We start from the raw sequence: 16,488 nt of genomic DNA on the forward strand, positions 1-16,488 counted from the left end.
ATGATTTGTCCCAGGTGTCCCTATTTTTGACCAGTTTGATACGTGCCAATGGTAAAGAGAGACATATGTTGTCATTTGTTTAGGTAAAATACAAAAAAGCTGCTTAAAAATGAGAAAAACACAAAGAATAAGGCTACGTTCAGACTGCAGGGTTTAATGCTCAATTCCGATTTTTTTGTGAAATCCGATGTTTTTGCGAGGTCGTTCACATTTACAATTAAATGCGGCTTGTATGTGACTCCAGTGTGAACATTAAACAGCCCGAAAGTGTCCCGGATGTGCACCGGAGACACGATGACGTCAACCACAGCGAACGTGCTCTGTGTTTACGGAAGTTGTCCAAACATGGACGCAGCATCGAGCACCTGGAGATTTTAAAGTTCCTCTTGTACCAGAGCCAGAACATGAACAACTTACTTGTTTTAAGGAGGAGATTGAGAAGGAGAAGGACGAGGTTTTTGGTCGTGGTGTTTTGTGGGACAGCGGCAGCAACGTCCGTTGAAAGGAACATTTGGATGTGGAGACGGAGCCAAGAGTGGTGAGTGGTGATGTGCTTCGCTTCAGTGACATGGAGTTCATTAACAATTTTCGCCTACTTCAGCGCAGAATAGTGACTTTTGTGGCTTGTTGATAACGTGTAGATCGGATGAATGCGCTTTGACCGTTCAGACTGAAGTCACATGTCAAAAGATCGGAAATGTATCGGTTTTAGGACCACAGATCCAAGTGGCCTGGGTCACATTTGAAAAAATCTGATCTGTGTCGTTCAGACTGTCATTAAAAGATCAGATACAGGAACATAGGGGCCAAAAAATCAAATTTGGGTCACTTCAGGCTGCAGTCTGAACGCAGCCTATGTGACTATACTGGCTCATATTAGTGCCGAGTTACAATAACGATTTTCCTTAATTACGCTCTCATTTCACAATTGTATTATTGCCATCCACTCCAAACAGTGATCTCAGTTTTTGATTCTGAAAATCTGGTCACCCTACCTATGGTGCATGTTTTGTGGGAAACCAGAATGTCTTCTTGCTGTGAAGCGTGAGTGCTATAGCCTGATTCACTTTGTGGAAACCATCTGACCTCACTGCATTAGGATTCTCGATTCTCTAGGTACTTTTTTTTAATTTAACCACTCACTGCTATTTGTTCATGATGTATGTAATGCACCAAATCCCTCATACCCAAATAACATCTTTCCCCTTGATAAAATTCACCAAAAATTCTCTTTTTTCTGGCTTCAAATTCTCGACCTCGGGAATCGTTGCCAACACAGAATGTCTGTCTTCATCTACATCCATCTCAACGCTTTGTTTACTGTTGTGTTGTATCATAAAAGGAACCCAGACAGACCTCGACGAGTTTGACGTCATGGCTTCACAGCTCACAGCTGATTGGCCAGTGCGCAGTCTACATCTTCTGGGGTTCTTGCAAACAGTCTAGTGTATTCTGATTCCTGACCTAGTCGGTGGAGAGAAATGAAATTGAGTGGAGGCACTAGGTGGCGCCAGCCTGGCTATGAGTGCTACCGACATAGCTTTAAATACTGAATTAAACAACTTCTTTTTGACCTACCTTTGGGTTTTTATAATTTACTGCATTGATTTAAACAAAATCATAATTAAGACCTCTAAAACATTTAAAAGAAACTTTTCAGTGAAGTTGTGTTTGAATCCCAGAAGTGGGTTTAATTCTAACACCTGAAAAAAAGGGGCAAAAATTAGTTTAGTGTTGGAGTAGATTCGATGGACCTACAGTATGTATCCACTTTAAAAGCGCTGCCATTAACTCCTACAGAGTTTTCAGTGTGACATTAAACATATCTTTGCCCATGGAAACAGCAGATGATGCCATTAAACCAAGTTACAGGTTACATCTGTGGAGTGGCGACCCTGCTCACAGTAAGATTGCATGTTTCTCAAGAGATTTTGGAGCAATAAAAACAACTGTAATTTAATAAAGTTTGATATCACATTATGGAACATTCCAATTATTGCAATAGCATGTCCATGGAGACATGTTGAAGAATTTTGGGCACAAAAAAGTAAAAAACAAGGTTCATTTGTTTGTCAAGGTCACTGTATAAAAAATAAACAAACACAGTTGACCTCACTGTCTAAATAACGATACTAAAATAAGTAGCGTGAGTGTTTACTACAAACTTCTTCACTCTTTAGATAGCACTGGAGTACATCGGTAACTCTAAAATCCCCATGTCTGTGTGCAGAAAGATAGAGGGGCCATATCTGGGGCAGGTAAACAGCTTTGACGTATGATCAGAGTATGTCAGGCTGAATGACGGATGGATCTGCTGTAATGACTGTGTCTGTGAGTCTGTCTGTCTGTCTGTCTGGTGAGTGAGCGACACGGGGGAAGACGGAGGCAGGACAGGCCCACAACAGTGCACCGACAGCGGGCAGAGGAGCAGAGGACGCCTGGTTCAGAGCTCCATCAGGACAAGAGAGGAGAAGATGCCCTCTATTCTGCATAATTAATAGACTGTTATTATATTTTTTCAGTCTAGTGAAGATAAGACAGTGAAATAAGAACTAGAGCAGTAACTAGAACAAGGGTCGGCTCTTTCATCCTTCTGTTGTGGCTCCCTGTGACATTGGAAAATGAATAATGAGTATTTAATTACGATGTATTTTTATTTCTCTTTGTTTTTGTTTTTAAATGTAATCCTAAATTTGTAGATAATGGTAATATTGTAACATTAAAATAAAACGTTTTAAATATTTTCGTGACTCAAAATATGTGTCAAAGCTGCCAATGTGCGACACCAGGACTTACCAGCGCCTACACCAGCAACATGATTTATTGAGCTTTTTAACCCCTGGTAGGTAAATGATGGATAAAGAAAAGAAAAGTTTCTGAAGAAAACAGAACCTAATCTTACGTGGGCAGATTCAATTGCTTTCACGGCTGATGAGACTAGTACATGCGGTAAAATGATGACGGAACAATGAAGCTGTCGGCATTTTTGGTTCACTGTGGGTGAATAATTTAAGTTTGGATTTTTATTTCTTACGATGGGGACTCGAATAGACACTGAGTATTTCATTTGAAAGTAAGCAGCAACCAAGTGTCTTTTTTTTTCAGAGTTCAAAATGTTTTTTGTTACATACCGAAATAAAATTCCGTGTTCTCTGTAGCATTTCATTGATTTCATAAATGCAACACACTATAGTCTTTTATACAGAGCACACAGGTAAAAAAAAATAATATAAAAAGATCTGAAGTGTTTTCCTCATTTTAGAGTCAAAAGGGTTTTGTGGCTCCGGGTGTTTTCTTTTTTCTGTGGAAGATGCTCCAAATGGCTCTTTGAGTATTTAAGGTTGCCAACCCCTGAACTAGAACATTAAAGATACACTGTGTCTCCACGGAGATGTTATTGCTTTGTCTAGAATGTTCCATGGTATGACATTAAACATATACTTCTAGTATTCATTCATTACGATGTTTCTGTAGCTCAAAAATACAATAATAGCCTCCGGGAATAGCGGCAACTCTCCACAGATCTGAATAGTAATGTAGCGTCGTGATGTAACCTGCTCTTCTCCCTCGTGATAGATGCCGTATTCGGACTAAAAGTCGCACGTTTTTTCATGTTTTGGGTGTTTCCTGTGACCTATACTCTGATGCAACTTATATATTACATTTTTCAGACTGATAGCCACAATAGGGCACTCTAGGCTTGTGTGTCAGTTTTCTATGCATGAAAAAGGCGCTGTCTTGCTGAAGTAGTGAAATCTGCAGCTGAAAACGATAATCAAGCAGCAGAAAGAAAGTTTGGAGTGAGCAAGAAACTTGTGAGGGACTGGGGAAAAGCGGGAATGGAGAACACAGCTTCACGGCAACCGGGAGACTTTAGTGACAACCGAAGTTGTGCAGAGTTGCTCAGAAGTGACACCAAGGATGAGTTTTGAGTCCCAGTTTTGAGTCCTGTGTCCCCTGTCCAGGCAGATTAATCCAAAATCAGTCCCAGGTTTATACAAGAAATGTTCAAGGTGTCCCTATTTTTGACCAATTTGATCCCTTCCAACAGTAAAGAAAGACATACATTGTCATTTGTTTTGGTCAAATATAGATAATCATGCTTAAAAATGACCAAAACACAAAGAAAATGTGACTATACTGACTCACATGTTAGTCATGAATAAGTCATGAATGGGCCGAGCGCAACAATTTTCCTTAATTACGCACTCGTTTCACAATTTTATTATTACCAACCATCCTAAACCCAGTTTTTGATTTTGAAAACCTGGTCACCCTATTCAGAATCTCAACACAATCAGCATGAATTTCTTTAATGAAACTACTTCACATCACATCAGGTGAAGTTGTGGTGTATTGTTTTGTATGCTGTTCTTGTAAACATACGTAGACTTTTGAGGGGAGCATTGCACAGAATCTTACAGCGAACCGTAAGGAGGGTTTGAGTAGGGCCTGGGGGAGATCACAAGAGTACTCATATTTGCATGGAAAACATTTGAAACCTCTTCAGGCGTGTTTTTGAAGAAGAAACAGCAGCATAACATGGTGGAAAGCTAAACAAAATAAAGTAGTTTAATACCTTCTCTTTAAGATCTTTCAAAAAATGAAGTTTACTGATTAAATTTTAGTCTTTGTTTTTATCAATTACGTTTTATCCACACATACATTTAATTTTCAAATCAGTTCGAGCTAAAAGTTGGAGGAAAGCTACAAAATGTTATAGTCGAGATGTTTCAATCCTCGAGACGCTTACTATAGTATTACTTGGTGTCAAATCCAAACAAAAATTCCCGCTACGTACCCCGCATCACTCCGTCTGCCTCACCAAATATATATTTTATCTTTAAGTGAGGACCCCAACTTACCACAATCACAAACACTCCATCTCCTAAAACAACCTGCTCCTTAAACCTTCGTGTAGCCACATCCAAACAACTAAATCCCACTACTTCCTCCAAAATGCCAGTGTACAAATCCACTATAATTCAGTGTGTGGTGTCTGCTTGGGTCCCCTCAGGATAGCGCTCAGATAGAGGAGACTGTGAGTGTTTTGATTGGCCCATACGCTGTGTACACCACGGCACCGCCACATAATCTCCACTTGTGCAGAATAAGCCCTTAACCTTCTCACATCGCACACACCGGCTCCTGTTTGTTTGTATCAGGGGCAGATGTCTGTTATCTGAAGCTTTAAGAAGTTTGGATTTGTGTCTTTTCTCTCTTTAACATGGTTTTGTTTGCATAATGAAGCCAGTGTTTGCATTATGGGGTGAATGCAGCTCCTTGTATGTTCTTGCTATTATTATTAGTGGTAGCAGTATTACTACTACTAATAGTAGTAGTAGTAGTATTCTGCTATTCTGTACAGCTTAAGTCCTATTTAGTATAATATAACAGTATAAAAGTGTATGGAAGGAAAACAACACACAAAACACACAAATACTATTAGTGGTTTTCATACTTTTCACCAATGGTCAATGGTCACATTTTTATAAAGCGATTTTCCTCCTTCTTGGTCAGTTTTGTGTCAAACTCAAATTCACAGAGAGCCGAATTTAAAAACTGTGACTAAGCCGTGGGCCAAACTGAGACCCCGTTTACACTGAAACGAATCCACATATCACCGTATCACCTTATCGGAAACGATCTGTGTCCACACACGTTGTTTCGGTGTCCTTCCCAATCCTTTCCTATCCACACAGCTTTGAGCATGAGTCTTTACGTTTTACAGAAACAAAACTTAAAACAGCATGGCTAATTTGCATAAACTGAGCTCTCAAAACAGCTTGTTATTGTGCGCTGATGTGGTTCAGGATCTGTCGGACTAATGGACACGACTCAGGGGAATATGAGTGTTCTTTCTGTGACAGAGGGGTGTTCTGCTGATGGTGAATCTGTTCTGTGAGTGAATTAGCTACTTCACAGTGCATAGAACTACATCAGCGTATCAGCGTTTTCAGGCGTCCACACAGTGCCGGATCAGACCGGTACTCAGATTTCAATCGGATTAGTGTGGACGAACACTGCAACGAAAACGACTCAGATACATACTAGTGTGGACAGGGCCTGAATATTTATTGAAACAATTGTCAACAACATCTGCATGTTTCTGTAGCCGGTGGGCCAGCTCATATACATATTTGGTATTATCTCATGGCCAAATTTGGTCCCTGGGCCTGAGTTTGACATGTCTGTTATAGTACTTTACGTCTCCCATTCACACACACATTCACACACCAGTGTACATAGGCTCTAGGGCGAGACAGGTTAAGTGTCTTGCCCAAGGATACAACAACATCATTTATCTGTGGGAGCTGGAATCACTAACCCTAACCAACCTGCGGGTTAGTGGATCTGACTGCTCAACCGAGAGCGGGATTCAAACTGCCAACCTTCGGATCAACAGACAAACGCTCCACCAACTGAGCTACTGTCGCCCCAAGTACCACCAAAGAAAAGATTAGACTTTCCAAGTACAACCAGATCTAAACCAGGTCTATAACAGGACTATACCAGGTCTAATTTAGGGCTAAACCAGGTCTAAAAGTGGACTACATCATTTCCACTGGATAAAAAAAAAAAAAAAGTGTATAGAATAAACATAAGGCAAACCCACAAACTGAACATTTGTCCATGTACCACCTGAAAGTTAATGACACTGTTTTATATATATATATTTTTTTATTTATATGTTGTATTTACACATTTAAAGGTGCATGTTAGTGGTACAATCACAACTGAACCTGTGTTACCTGTGTAGAGCTTAAACCTGTAGATAGAGCACACATACAGCTTTGTCTCATTCTCAGTATACGGACACGTCTCATGTGAAAGCTCAGAACCTCCTGAATTCCCTCACTGAGCTGCAGAGGCTGCACTAGCACTGGGGTTTAGCTAGTGGCCATTCATATCAGACTTTCTGGAGCTTTCTACCTGGTTATAATGTTGTTCCCTCAATAAAAAAAACATGCCTGAAGAGGTTTTAGATGTCATCCATGCTCTGTTTAAACCTTCTTTATGGTTACCTATGATTCTGTGCAATGCTCCGCCCACAAGTCTACATCACCCACACTCTCGCACGACAATCCTCCGTAAATACACAAAACTGTACATAACAACTTGATAAACCTGATGGGATGTGCAGTTTTATTAACGGAGTGCACACTGATTGTGTTGTGATAGCGCTCTGAAGGGGGAGTGACTTAGCATGTATAAACTGAATATTATTAATGCCCCATAGAAGTAAAACACCCCCTCTCTAAAGACAACTCTATTCCATTCTGTTCAATTCTACAATACCCTACTTGAAAAGTGCTATTATGTGACATTAGGAGAATTAGTCTAATGCCAAACACAGAGAGGACTATCACCTAATGACATCACAAGGTGCATGTTTTGAAGCATTACTCAAGTTTGAGCATTGGAAAAAAGAGAGTTGTGAAAAGTCTAATTGAAGATTTAAAAGTATTTCCTGGAGCCTGTCTGAGCTGTTGACATTTTACTTGAATCTTCTCACACAAATGTCACCACTGATAACTGCAGCATGGAACAGGCCCGGGAATACTTCTGTTTCTCTCCGTGGTGGAGCTTTGGAGGAGACAAACAGTGCACTCAAAAATAGAGCTTCACTTTGGTTTAGAAAGATGTATTTTTTGTTTAGTAAACCTCAAGACGGTTTCCAAGAATCTATCGTTCTATTTATCTGTAATCGTGAATGAAGCAATTCCAGATCAGGTGGAGAGTTGAAAGAAGCCCTTTATCTGAGATCAGAATAGTGAAGGTCCACACTGCAGACGCATACAGGTCTTTGAAAGGAACTTCCCTTTATTTATACACTGGAGAAGAAGCTCACTGTAGAAGGCTGGACATACATGGACTTAAACTAATTTAGCATAAGGTTCATACAAGGTCATAAATGGATATTTTTACAGTTTAACTCTTAACAGAAATGCAAAATATATCACAGAAAGATTGCTTGTATTTGCAGAAAATACTGTCTAGGCTCTTGCATTTTTTGGACTATAAGTTGTGATTTTTTCATGGTTTGGGTGTTTCCTGTGACTTAAACTCTGGTGCGAATAATATATCAACATTTTCAGACTGACAGCCACAGGAGGGCGCTCTAGTCTTGTGTGTCAGGATGTAGTACTACTTTTACTCCTGTACCACTGTCACTTCGCGCTCTACTGCACATGTCTCTTGTAGAAAAAGACTGCTGTGCTGCTGCAAGTAGTGAAATATTCAGCTGAAAACGATAATCGAGCAGCAGAAAGAAAGTTTGAAGTGAGTGAGAAACTTGTGAGGGACTGGCAGAAAGCGGGGATGGAGAACACAGCTTCATGGTAACCGGGCGGATGCCCCATGCAACTTTCCTGGAAGTCACTGGATGGATCGACAAAGCCTAAACTTAAATAACGATTGAAACCATCCTGTCTTGATTCAGAAAGGCCGGAATAACTCTAACTGTAACTAATGCTGAGTCTGACGACAGCTAAGCAGAAGAGGAAGTGGCACTAAGTTTACATCATGGATCTATGGTTTACCTCTGGAGGTCGCACAGAAGTCACACTGAGGATAAAGAATTCACTGGATTTAGTGATTTGGAGTGAGATGGAGAGTTTGGAAAACTTATGTTCTGTTGTTTGTGCTATAATTATCTGAAGAACTGTTCATATTTTACATTAACATATTATACCTATTCAGTGTGTTGCTGTTTGTTCTATTCTGTTCTACAGAAATTTTTTGATTTTTTTTTTCAGCCAAATCTGAGATGGCTCATAGGGGAGATTCCTTGAAAATGGCTGATTTCATATTCACTGACCCATAAGGTAAGTGAGGACTAACTTTTGGACCACTGCCCCCGATTGGTCTACTCAATTTATCATTTATTTAGTTATCTTTGTGTTCTAATTTAACTTATTCCAGTATTTTTTTAATCAAAATATTATAACTAGAATACATTGTCAAGTAAAACCTTGTTATTTTTTCCCCCAGATTGTTTTGATGCAGATGTCATCAACATTCACTGGGAATGTGACGCTAACTAGAGGCTCTGCTATGTTTGAGGCTCTGTTAGACTCAGTTTGAGCTTTATTGTAACAAAATCTGACCAGAAAGAGCTGACGTAGCTGGAACAACAGGTGCAATTTGTGGAGTTAAAAAAGGTTTGTGCACATAAAGTTACAGTTTTTAGTTGAAAAGCAAACACCTTAACATGATTTTGAAAAAAAAAAAAAAAAAAGTGCTGTTTAAATCCATTTTGTATTTTTTCCTTAAGTTTCAAACAATCTTAAAACTTTCCATGGCAACTTCTGAATGTTCCACCATAGAGATACATGTAGAACACCCCAAGAGTGAGCTAACACATGTTTAAGAGCTGTAATAGTTCATTCAAACCCCTCTGCTGTGTTATGATGCCTTTGTCCTATAAACTGTACACAAACATGGAGCCGACTCGACATCACAGCTCATGACTTTGTACTCACCAGGACACAGAGCATTGCAGGTGATCTTCTGCACCGACATGCCCTCACAGAAGGCTCCACCGTTCAGGGGGGCGGGGTTAGTGCACGTCCTCGACCTCTTCTGTATGCCCCGCCCACACGGCACATTGCACGCCGACCACTCTGTCCACAGTGACCAGCCGCCGTTCACTGGACAAAGGCACAAGAGAGAGGAAATAACTCTTTCAGTTTCTAGACTAGATTCTATTCTAAACATTCAGGGCCTCAGTTCTCAGTCCATGCATTAAATAGTTAGTCTGATTCATCATCACATTAGGATTTTATTTAAACAATCTCTGCTATTTGGTCGTGACGTATGTAATGCACTAAGTCCCGTCGGAAGAAGAACAATAGCGTCTTTCCCCTTGATAAAATTCACCAAACATTTTCTTTGTTCCAGCTTTAAATCCTTGATCTCGGGAATCGTTGCCAACACAGAATGTATGTCTTCATCTACATCCATCTCAACGCTTTGTTTACTGTTGTGCTGTACCAAAAAAGGACCCAGACAGACACAATGAGTTTGACGTCATGGCTTTACAGCTCACAGCTGATTGGCCGGTGCATGGTCTACAACTTTGGGGTTCTTGCAAACTGTCTAGTGTACTGTATTTTCCACACTATAGGGCGCTCTGGATTATAAGACGCACTGTCATAGAACGGTCTATTTTCTAATTTTTTTTACAAATAAACCGCACGGAACTTTAAAGGAAACACAACAGTGTGATGGGTGAGTGGTTTTGTTTGTTTGTGGCGTTCACGGTGACTCTGGGCTTTGTTCAGTTGTGGCGTGTAGGGAGGGTGCTGTCTGGGACCAACGGATTGTTGGCGTGTTTGTAATGACTCAGTTGTTCAGTTGTGTTTTGAAGTGGCACATTCTACTTGCTTTTTCGGTTCATTCCTCTGTTCCATTCCTTGTCTCCGTGAAATGATGAGTGTGGCTGCGGGTGTTTTTCGCTGTGCGGTCGTTGTTTGCTCCATGTGTGTTTGCGTGCGGCTTTGTAGTTTACTGAGGTCGTGCTGGGACACCTGAGTAGATTCGTGTATAAGGAGCTCTGGATTGTGGGGCGGTTGGAGGCTTAAGAGCGCGCCCTATAGTGCGGAAAATATGGTAATCCTGATTCCTGACCTAGTCGCTGAAGAGAAATGAAATTGAGAGGAGGCACTAGGTGGTGCCAGGCTGGCTACTAAATAGTGAGTATAAACTGAAAAAATAACAAATGCAGTTTGTGTGTGTTGTGTGTGATTTACCATTGAGAATTAGGTGTATTATTTCTGTCACAAAACTGATCTGTAAATAAGAGTAAAAGCACGTGCAAAAGTTTGCACGCCTCTGCTCCTATGGGCTACTGAGGACTTCAGGACATTTTCAGATGTCATTTGGATCGAGGAGCATGTGATGGGGACCCATAAAAACTTATTATTGCAGGTTAACCAGAGCTGGTAAAAAGGAGAAATGATTAAAATACTGGATGACTGATCATGGTAAATAATACACACATGAAAAGGCCCATGTCTGTGGCTCAGAGTGGTGTGTTTTTAGCGACTGGCAACAACTCGACGAGTGTTTAGCACAGTAGTTCATTGATGAAGCAATTAGCATCAAAATGAGCATAAATGTTAATGACTACATAACGATTGTGCAGGACCAATTACACCATTAACACAGCAGATCATAACAGTTTAACAATATACTGTATATATATTGGTGCTCAAAACATTTCAGCTCTGGCCATCTAAATAAAGGCCTTTTAACTATATTTTTCCTCGTGCGATCTTTATTCTTTGGAGTGCCTGAATTCTGTTGTGTTTAAAAAAAAATACTGTATATTCATCATGCGCCACATATTTTATTAAACAATAGTTTGCTTTTTGTATTGGATCTAGAATACACACTTCTTACAAAGATATGAGTCTGGTCACCTGTGAATTTCCTTGTTTTCAAAGGGGCATGATTGAAAACATTCACAGGGGACAGAAAAACATCAGATTGTCATCGTCACCTGCCCTGGCCATGGCTTTGTTTACATGGACACCAAAATCCAAGCTGTTATATGATTTCTGGACTACTTCACTTGACACTTAAATGACGTGCAAACTACAAAATCTGATGCGAGTAATCAGAGAGATCATGATGTGAAAGAAATCATAAGACTCTGTAGTTTAGATAACATTTTAAGAATCTTATAACTTAAAAAAACAAAAAAAAAAAACAGACAATCATCAAACAAAGTAACAATAAACAAAGTAAAAATAGTAATGTACCGTTTTTTTTTTTTTAACTTCACTACATTTGAGAGCAGATATCTGTACTTTCTACTCCACTTTATTTTATATTTTATAGTATAACTGGGCTGAAAGGTTAAAGTAATTGATTTTTTTTTTTTTTTTAATTATTATTATTATTGTATAACAGCTGAAAGGCTTAGGGATTTATTTTTAAAGAGCCCACCTCATGCAAAATAACTCTTTTCACATGGTATCTTCTGCACATAAACAAGCACAATTTGGGTTTTGGAACATCCATTACACAATAGTTCTGAAATCTTACTGATTTCTTGGAGTCACAGACAAGGAACTATGTAAGGTCGACTATTGCTCATCCCCCCGCCCACAAAGCACAGGCTCCGCCCTCCAAACGTGACGTAGGCGATGAGTGAGCCGCCCTTCCTCCGCCCATCTCAGGGAGGGAGGGGGAGACAGACGTGCACCCTGATAGTGGTAGAATAAACTTTTATTCATCATGGAGATACAGCCAAGCCCCCAAGTTCCAAAATGGCCGCCCATTCAAGTCAATGGGCCGAGCTCAATGGCGCATGATCCCAGATTAGCCTAGCATGGCTAGGTACTCCCGGTGGCCGTGGGCCGACCGAGCATGTGCAGTAGTGCTCTTTTCTCCCATGGGCACACGCGAATGCATGCGACCACACGCACGGAGCGCGGGCTCATGTATAATGTGATCGCTTTGACCAATCAGAGCGAGAGAAGCTAGAGTGGAGCAGAGCGGAGCCGGAGCTAACAAATATAAAGCGTTTTTTTTAAGACAACTGAAGGATTTTGAGTGAGAAAAAGTTTATGATCTAAAAAATAGCCAACAAATCCGATATTTTTGAAAGCTCTAGGTGACCTGTCAGATGAACACGAGCAGTTTGTGATTATATAGCGCTCCATGAGAAAAATCTGGTGGAGGCGGGGCGGAGGCGAGGTGGAGTGGGGGAGGGGGGCGGGTGCGAAGCGCTTTCTGCTGCGTCAAACGTGTCATAGGTGTAGCTGCCGCATCATCGTTGTAGCAGCTTTAGTTCGTTGTCACGTGGGAGGGTGGCAGAAATACTCTGCAATTTGTTAAAAAAAAAAACCAAATCAATCTAAAAAACACTTCTGCCACATATAAAAGGCCCACACATCACTCTTAGAAGGTAGAAAGCTCTGAAAAGTTGATTTTGCATGAGATGGGCCGTTTAACACAATTCAGTTGTTTCTGTTACATAAAATTCAGCACAAATCTGTATCAAAATCACTACATTTGAAGCTTTATTAGATCTCAAAATCTGTGCAAAATACTTTAAATACATTTTAAACAGGTACTTTAATACTTTTACTTTAGTAGATTTTTTTTGGTGAGATTTTTACTTTAGGTTTCTTTGGTCCAGTAACAAAATGGAGTACTTCTTCCCCTGCTGCAGCCTGTGTTAAAACAACCTGCGCGCCTTATTGTCTTTTGATTCCCAGTTCATTTCATCTTATCTGCTCTCACAAAAACTCCTAAACCTCAGAACAGCAAACCCCTCTCTTAAAACCTCTTATACCTCATGATAGCGGACAGGTCTGGACTGCACCACTTAGCTCCACGACTCTGACCATTTACTCCGAGTTCTGAGTCCAGACGTGAAGCGAAATTAAATGTTTTGGAGCCGGTATCACGAGCGGAGAACAGCAGAGCAAAGCAGAGCCGAGCAGCAGGGGCCATGGGCAAATAAATACTTAATAACAAACACTGCTCTTAAATGGGATTAAGACACAGGGGCTCATTCGCTCTCATAAAGTACACAGTGATTGTAAATGAGAGCAGCTAAATGGACCTGTTGAATAATACATTGATCTAAATAAAGAGGAGACATGGCTTAGAGAAGGCAGAGGCTGAGGCGTGCGGCTACTGATTAGGACTCGAGGAAATCTAATAAAGCCCTATTGGAGTGTGTGTTAACATTGTGTTAGGGCGAGGTTCAGTGTGCTCATTTAACACTGGGGTATTATTGGAATTTGAAGTTGGGCCATTTAGATACTGATATCGGATATAAACGCCGAGACAGAACAAAAAAAAAAACTGGATTAGCTGCATTTGTTCAGCCGATATCCCGGTATTGGGCCTTCAGTCGGATGTAATAAGACTATTTACTGGCTTATGTTTTATCTTTTATTTATACAAAGCAGCTCTATGGTTATTTAAAGGATAAATAACAGTTACATAACATCATTTATCACGAGTTAACTGAGCAAATAAATGCAGTTTTCGGTCACAAAAACTGCGGTTGACGAGGGGGTTTGTTTGGAAAACTCAATGAGGAGAAGTCCGGCGGGTGAAGTGGGTCGGATCTGAACTCTCCTCCAATTTAACTTAATGTGGTGTGAACATCTGCACCGTAAGCCTCAGCTAAAGCCTGTTCTGTAGCTGATCAACAAACAAGGACAGAGGACTTTTTTTTTATTCACACGTCGTTACCTGCACAAAGAAGGCGGCTTTATTTGGCGTTATGCAATTAACGGCAAATGAAAAAACATAGGGAAAAACAGGAAACAGAAAAAGAAGCATGGTTTCCTGTGTGCACAGAGAAGCAATGTCAGTACAGTTTTATAGCCTCGGGGAACATAATAAAGTGTAATTGCACATCCACTACAGTAGTTGGCAGTGACGCTCTCATTGTCAGAGTGTGTGCAGGGAGTATTAGAGCGATAATGTTTATTAGAGTTTTTGCACCGAGCAAACGCACTCACAGCACAGAGCAGGAGATGTGAAGTGCAGAGAACAAACTATATGTAATGTGTATGTAGCGCTCGGCTTCACTGTGACTACGGCGGGAAACGAGGAAAGACTGTTGTGTTTACTGTGTGCAAAAATGTTGGTTACATCCTTATCATCAGAAGGCCCCCTAGTCAGAAAGCCCACTAGTCAGAAGGCCCTGTAGTGAGAAGGTCCACTAGTCAGAAAATCATTCCCTCTTCTATTGGTTTGTCAGCAACATATCTGTTGAACAATTGAATGTATATTTGATGAAAGCAACAGGGAATAATCCCTGGATATCAGGAAAGAATTAGTAAACTTTTGGATGTATACCAAATAAAAATGGCTGCAACATCAACATTTTTAGAGATATTGACAAGAAAATGGATAATCATGCATAACAGCATTAGCTAAGGCCAGCATTACTTAATTTGTTGGTTTACAAACCCACCAATGCTATATTAAAAGAAAAAGATTTAAAATTAAATTGAAATGAAGGTTGTAGACCTCGAATTACTGAACCTTTTCCAAGTTGTTGCCTGAAAATCAGACAATTATTAACCCTGTTACACTTAAGACAGACATTTCCACCAAATCAATATTTCCTCAAACATTTTTGCTGTATTTTAAGGGTTTAATATATTTATTACTTTTAATATTTACTTTTTAAAATATTTAAAACTTGAAATACAATTTCATTTGCAACAATTTGTAACACTACCTGAACATGGATTTTCTGACTAGAGGCTCTTCTGACTAGAGGCTCTTCTGACTAGAGGGTCTTCTGATGATAAGGCTGACCCCAAAATGGAGGCAGTGGACAACATGAAGCCAAATAAATAACAATTGCTTAAAGACGTTACACCCCAATCATGCTGTTTTTTGTGAAAACGTGCAGAATATCACCAACAATCATCCCACTTTGTGAACGCCACTTCAGTAAACCAGAGAGCACTGTTAGTTTCATATAAGGGCCTGTTTACACGAGAATGCTTGCGGGTAAAAACAACAGAATATTTTATCAGAAGTGCCTTTCGTTTAGTCAGTGATGGTGTTTTTGAGGCAAAAATCTGAAAACACAAAAATCCCAAACCACCCTCCAGAGTGGAAAAGTGGAATACGCTCTGCGGTAGCGTTTCAATCCACACTGCCCAAGACGCCAAACTCTGGTCAGATTTGCTCACATCACCTATGAGTTTACGTCAAATGCATCACCCGCTAGTGTCTCCACAGAGCTGCCTGGCATGCATACCCAATCCAATTCCACACACTTTTGCGTCATCGTATGCACTCAGATTTCCTCCCGAAAACGCTTGTCTAAATGCGGAATGAAATGTGAAGTCGTGATGCCCCTTTGTGTCTTCTGTTCAGACCGTCATCATATAAACGTAGCCTTAGGTGGCGTACCAAAGAGCAAAGGAGCTGATACTGCTGCAGCATTAGACATGGTTTCTGTCATGCTGGATGATGCAATTGCCTCAAACTATAACGCGGACAAAGACGAGGAGGACGGACACATGCTGTGTGTGTCCCGGGAGCCTCTTTGGAGACGCGACTAAAATGTTCACTCTCGTACGTAGGCGACTGAAGGTGAGGGTGCGATTTGTTCAAGTTTGGTAGTGGATTTGTATTTTGAGTGGGGGGTCGCGAAATGTTTTCTTCTTCCTGGGTGTGACAGAAAATAATTGAGAAGCACTGAGCTACGCAAACAATGTTCCAGTGAGAAAGAGGCAGGTCATAGATCGTACGGTGTGATCAAAGACAAAGCTCCTCACGCTGCCTCAGGTGGACTCCTCGCTCTTGCAAGATCCAGGGGTTTTAGTCCTAAACTCCTAAAATCTTCTATCCGCACTGTATCCTGTGAGTGCGTAAGCCGCTTCGAACGACTCCTAAAGAGTGTATTTGAGTGTAAACAATAAAACAAAGTGTGATTTTTAACACATTACGCACCCAAAACCGCACGTTTCCAAAGTGCTTCCCCGCAGA

General features: G+C 40.5%; 1 protein-coding gene across 1 annotated transcript in view; it reads right to left on the reverse strand.

Moving 5' to 3' along the window:
• The window catches only part of unc5db (unc-5 netrin receptor Db), a 386,593-nt gene that overhangs the window by 195,438 nt on the left and 174,667 nt on the right, over positions 1–16,488 (reverse strand). Inside the window, exon 6 of the mRNA XM_055161477.1 lies at positions 9,486–9,653. Coding sequence (XP_055017452.1) covers positions 9,486–9,653 — 168 coding nt within the window. The remainder of the gene's footprint in view (positions 1–9,485; positions 9,654–16,488) is intronic.

The sequence above is a fragment of the Boleophthalmus pectinirostris genome, unplaced genomic scaffold, assembly GCF_026225935.1.
Source record: "Boleophthalmus pectinirostris isolate CB_2022bp ecotype Guang Dong unplaced genomic scaffold, ASM2622593v1 HiC_scaffold_4, whole genome shotgun sequence".
Taxonomy (NCBI): Eukaryota; Metazoa; Chordata; class Actinopteri; order Gobiiformes; family Gobiidae; genus Boleophthalmus; species Boleophthalmus pectinirostris.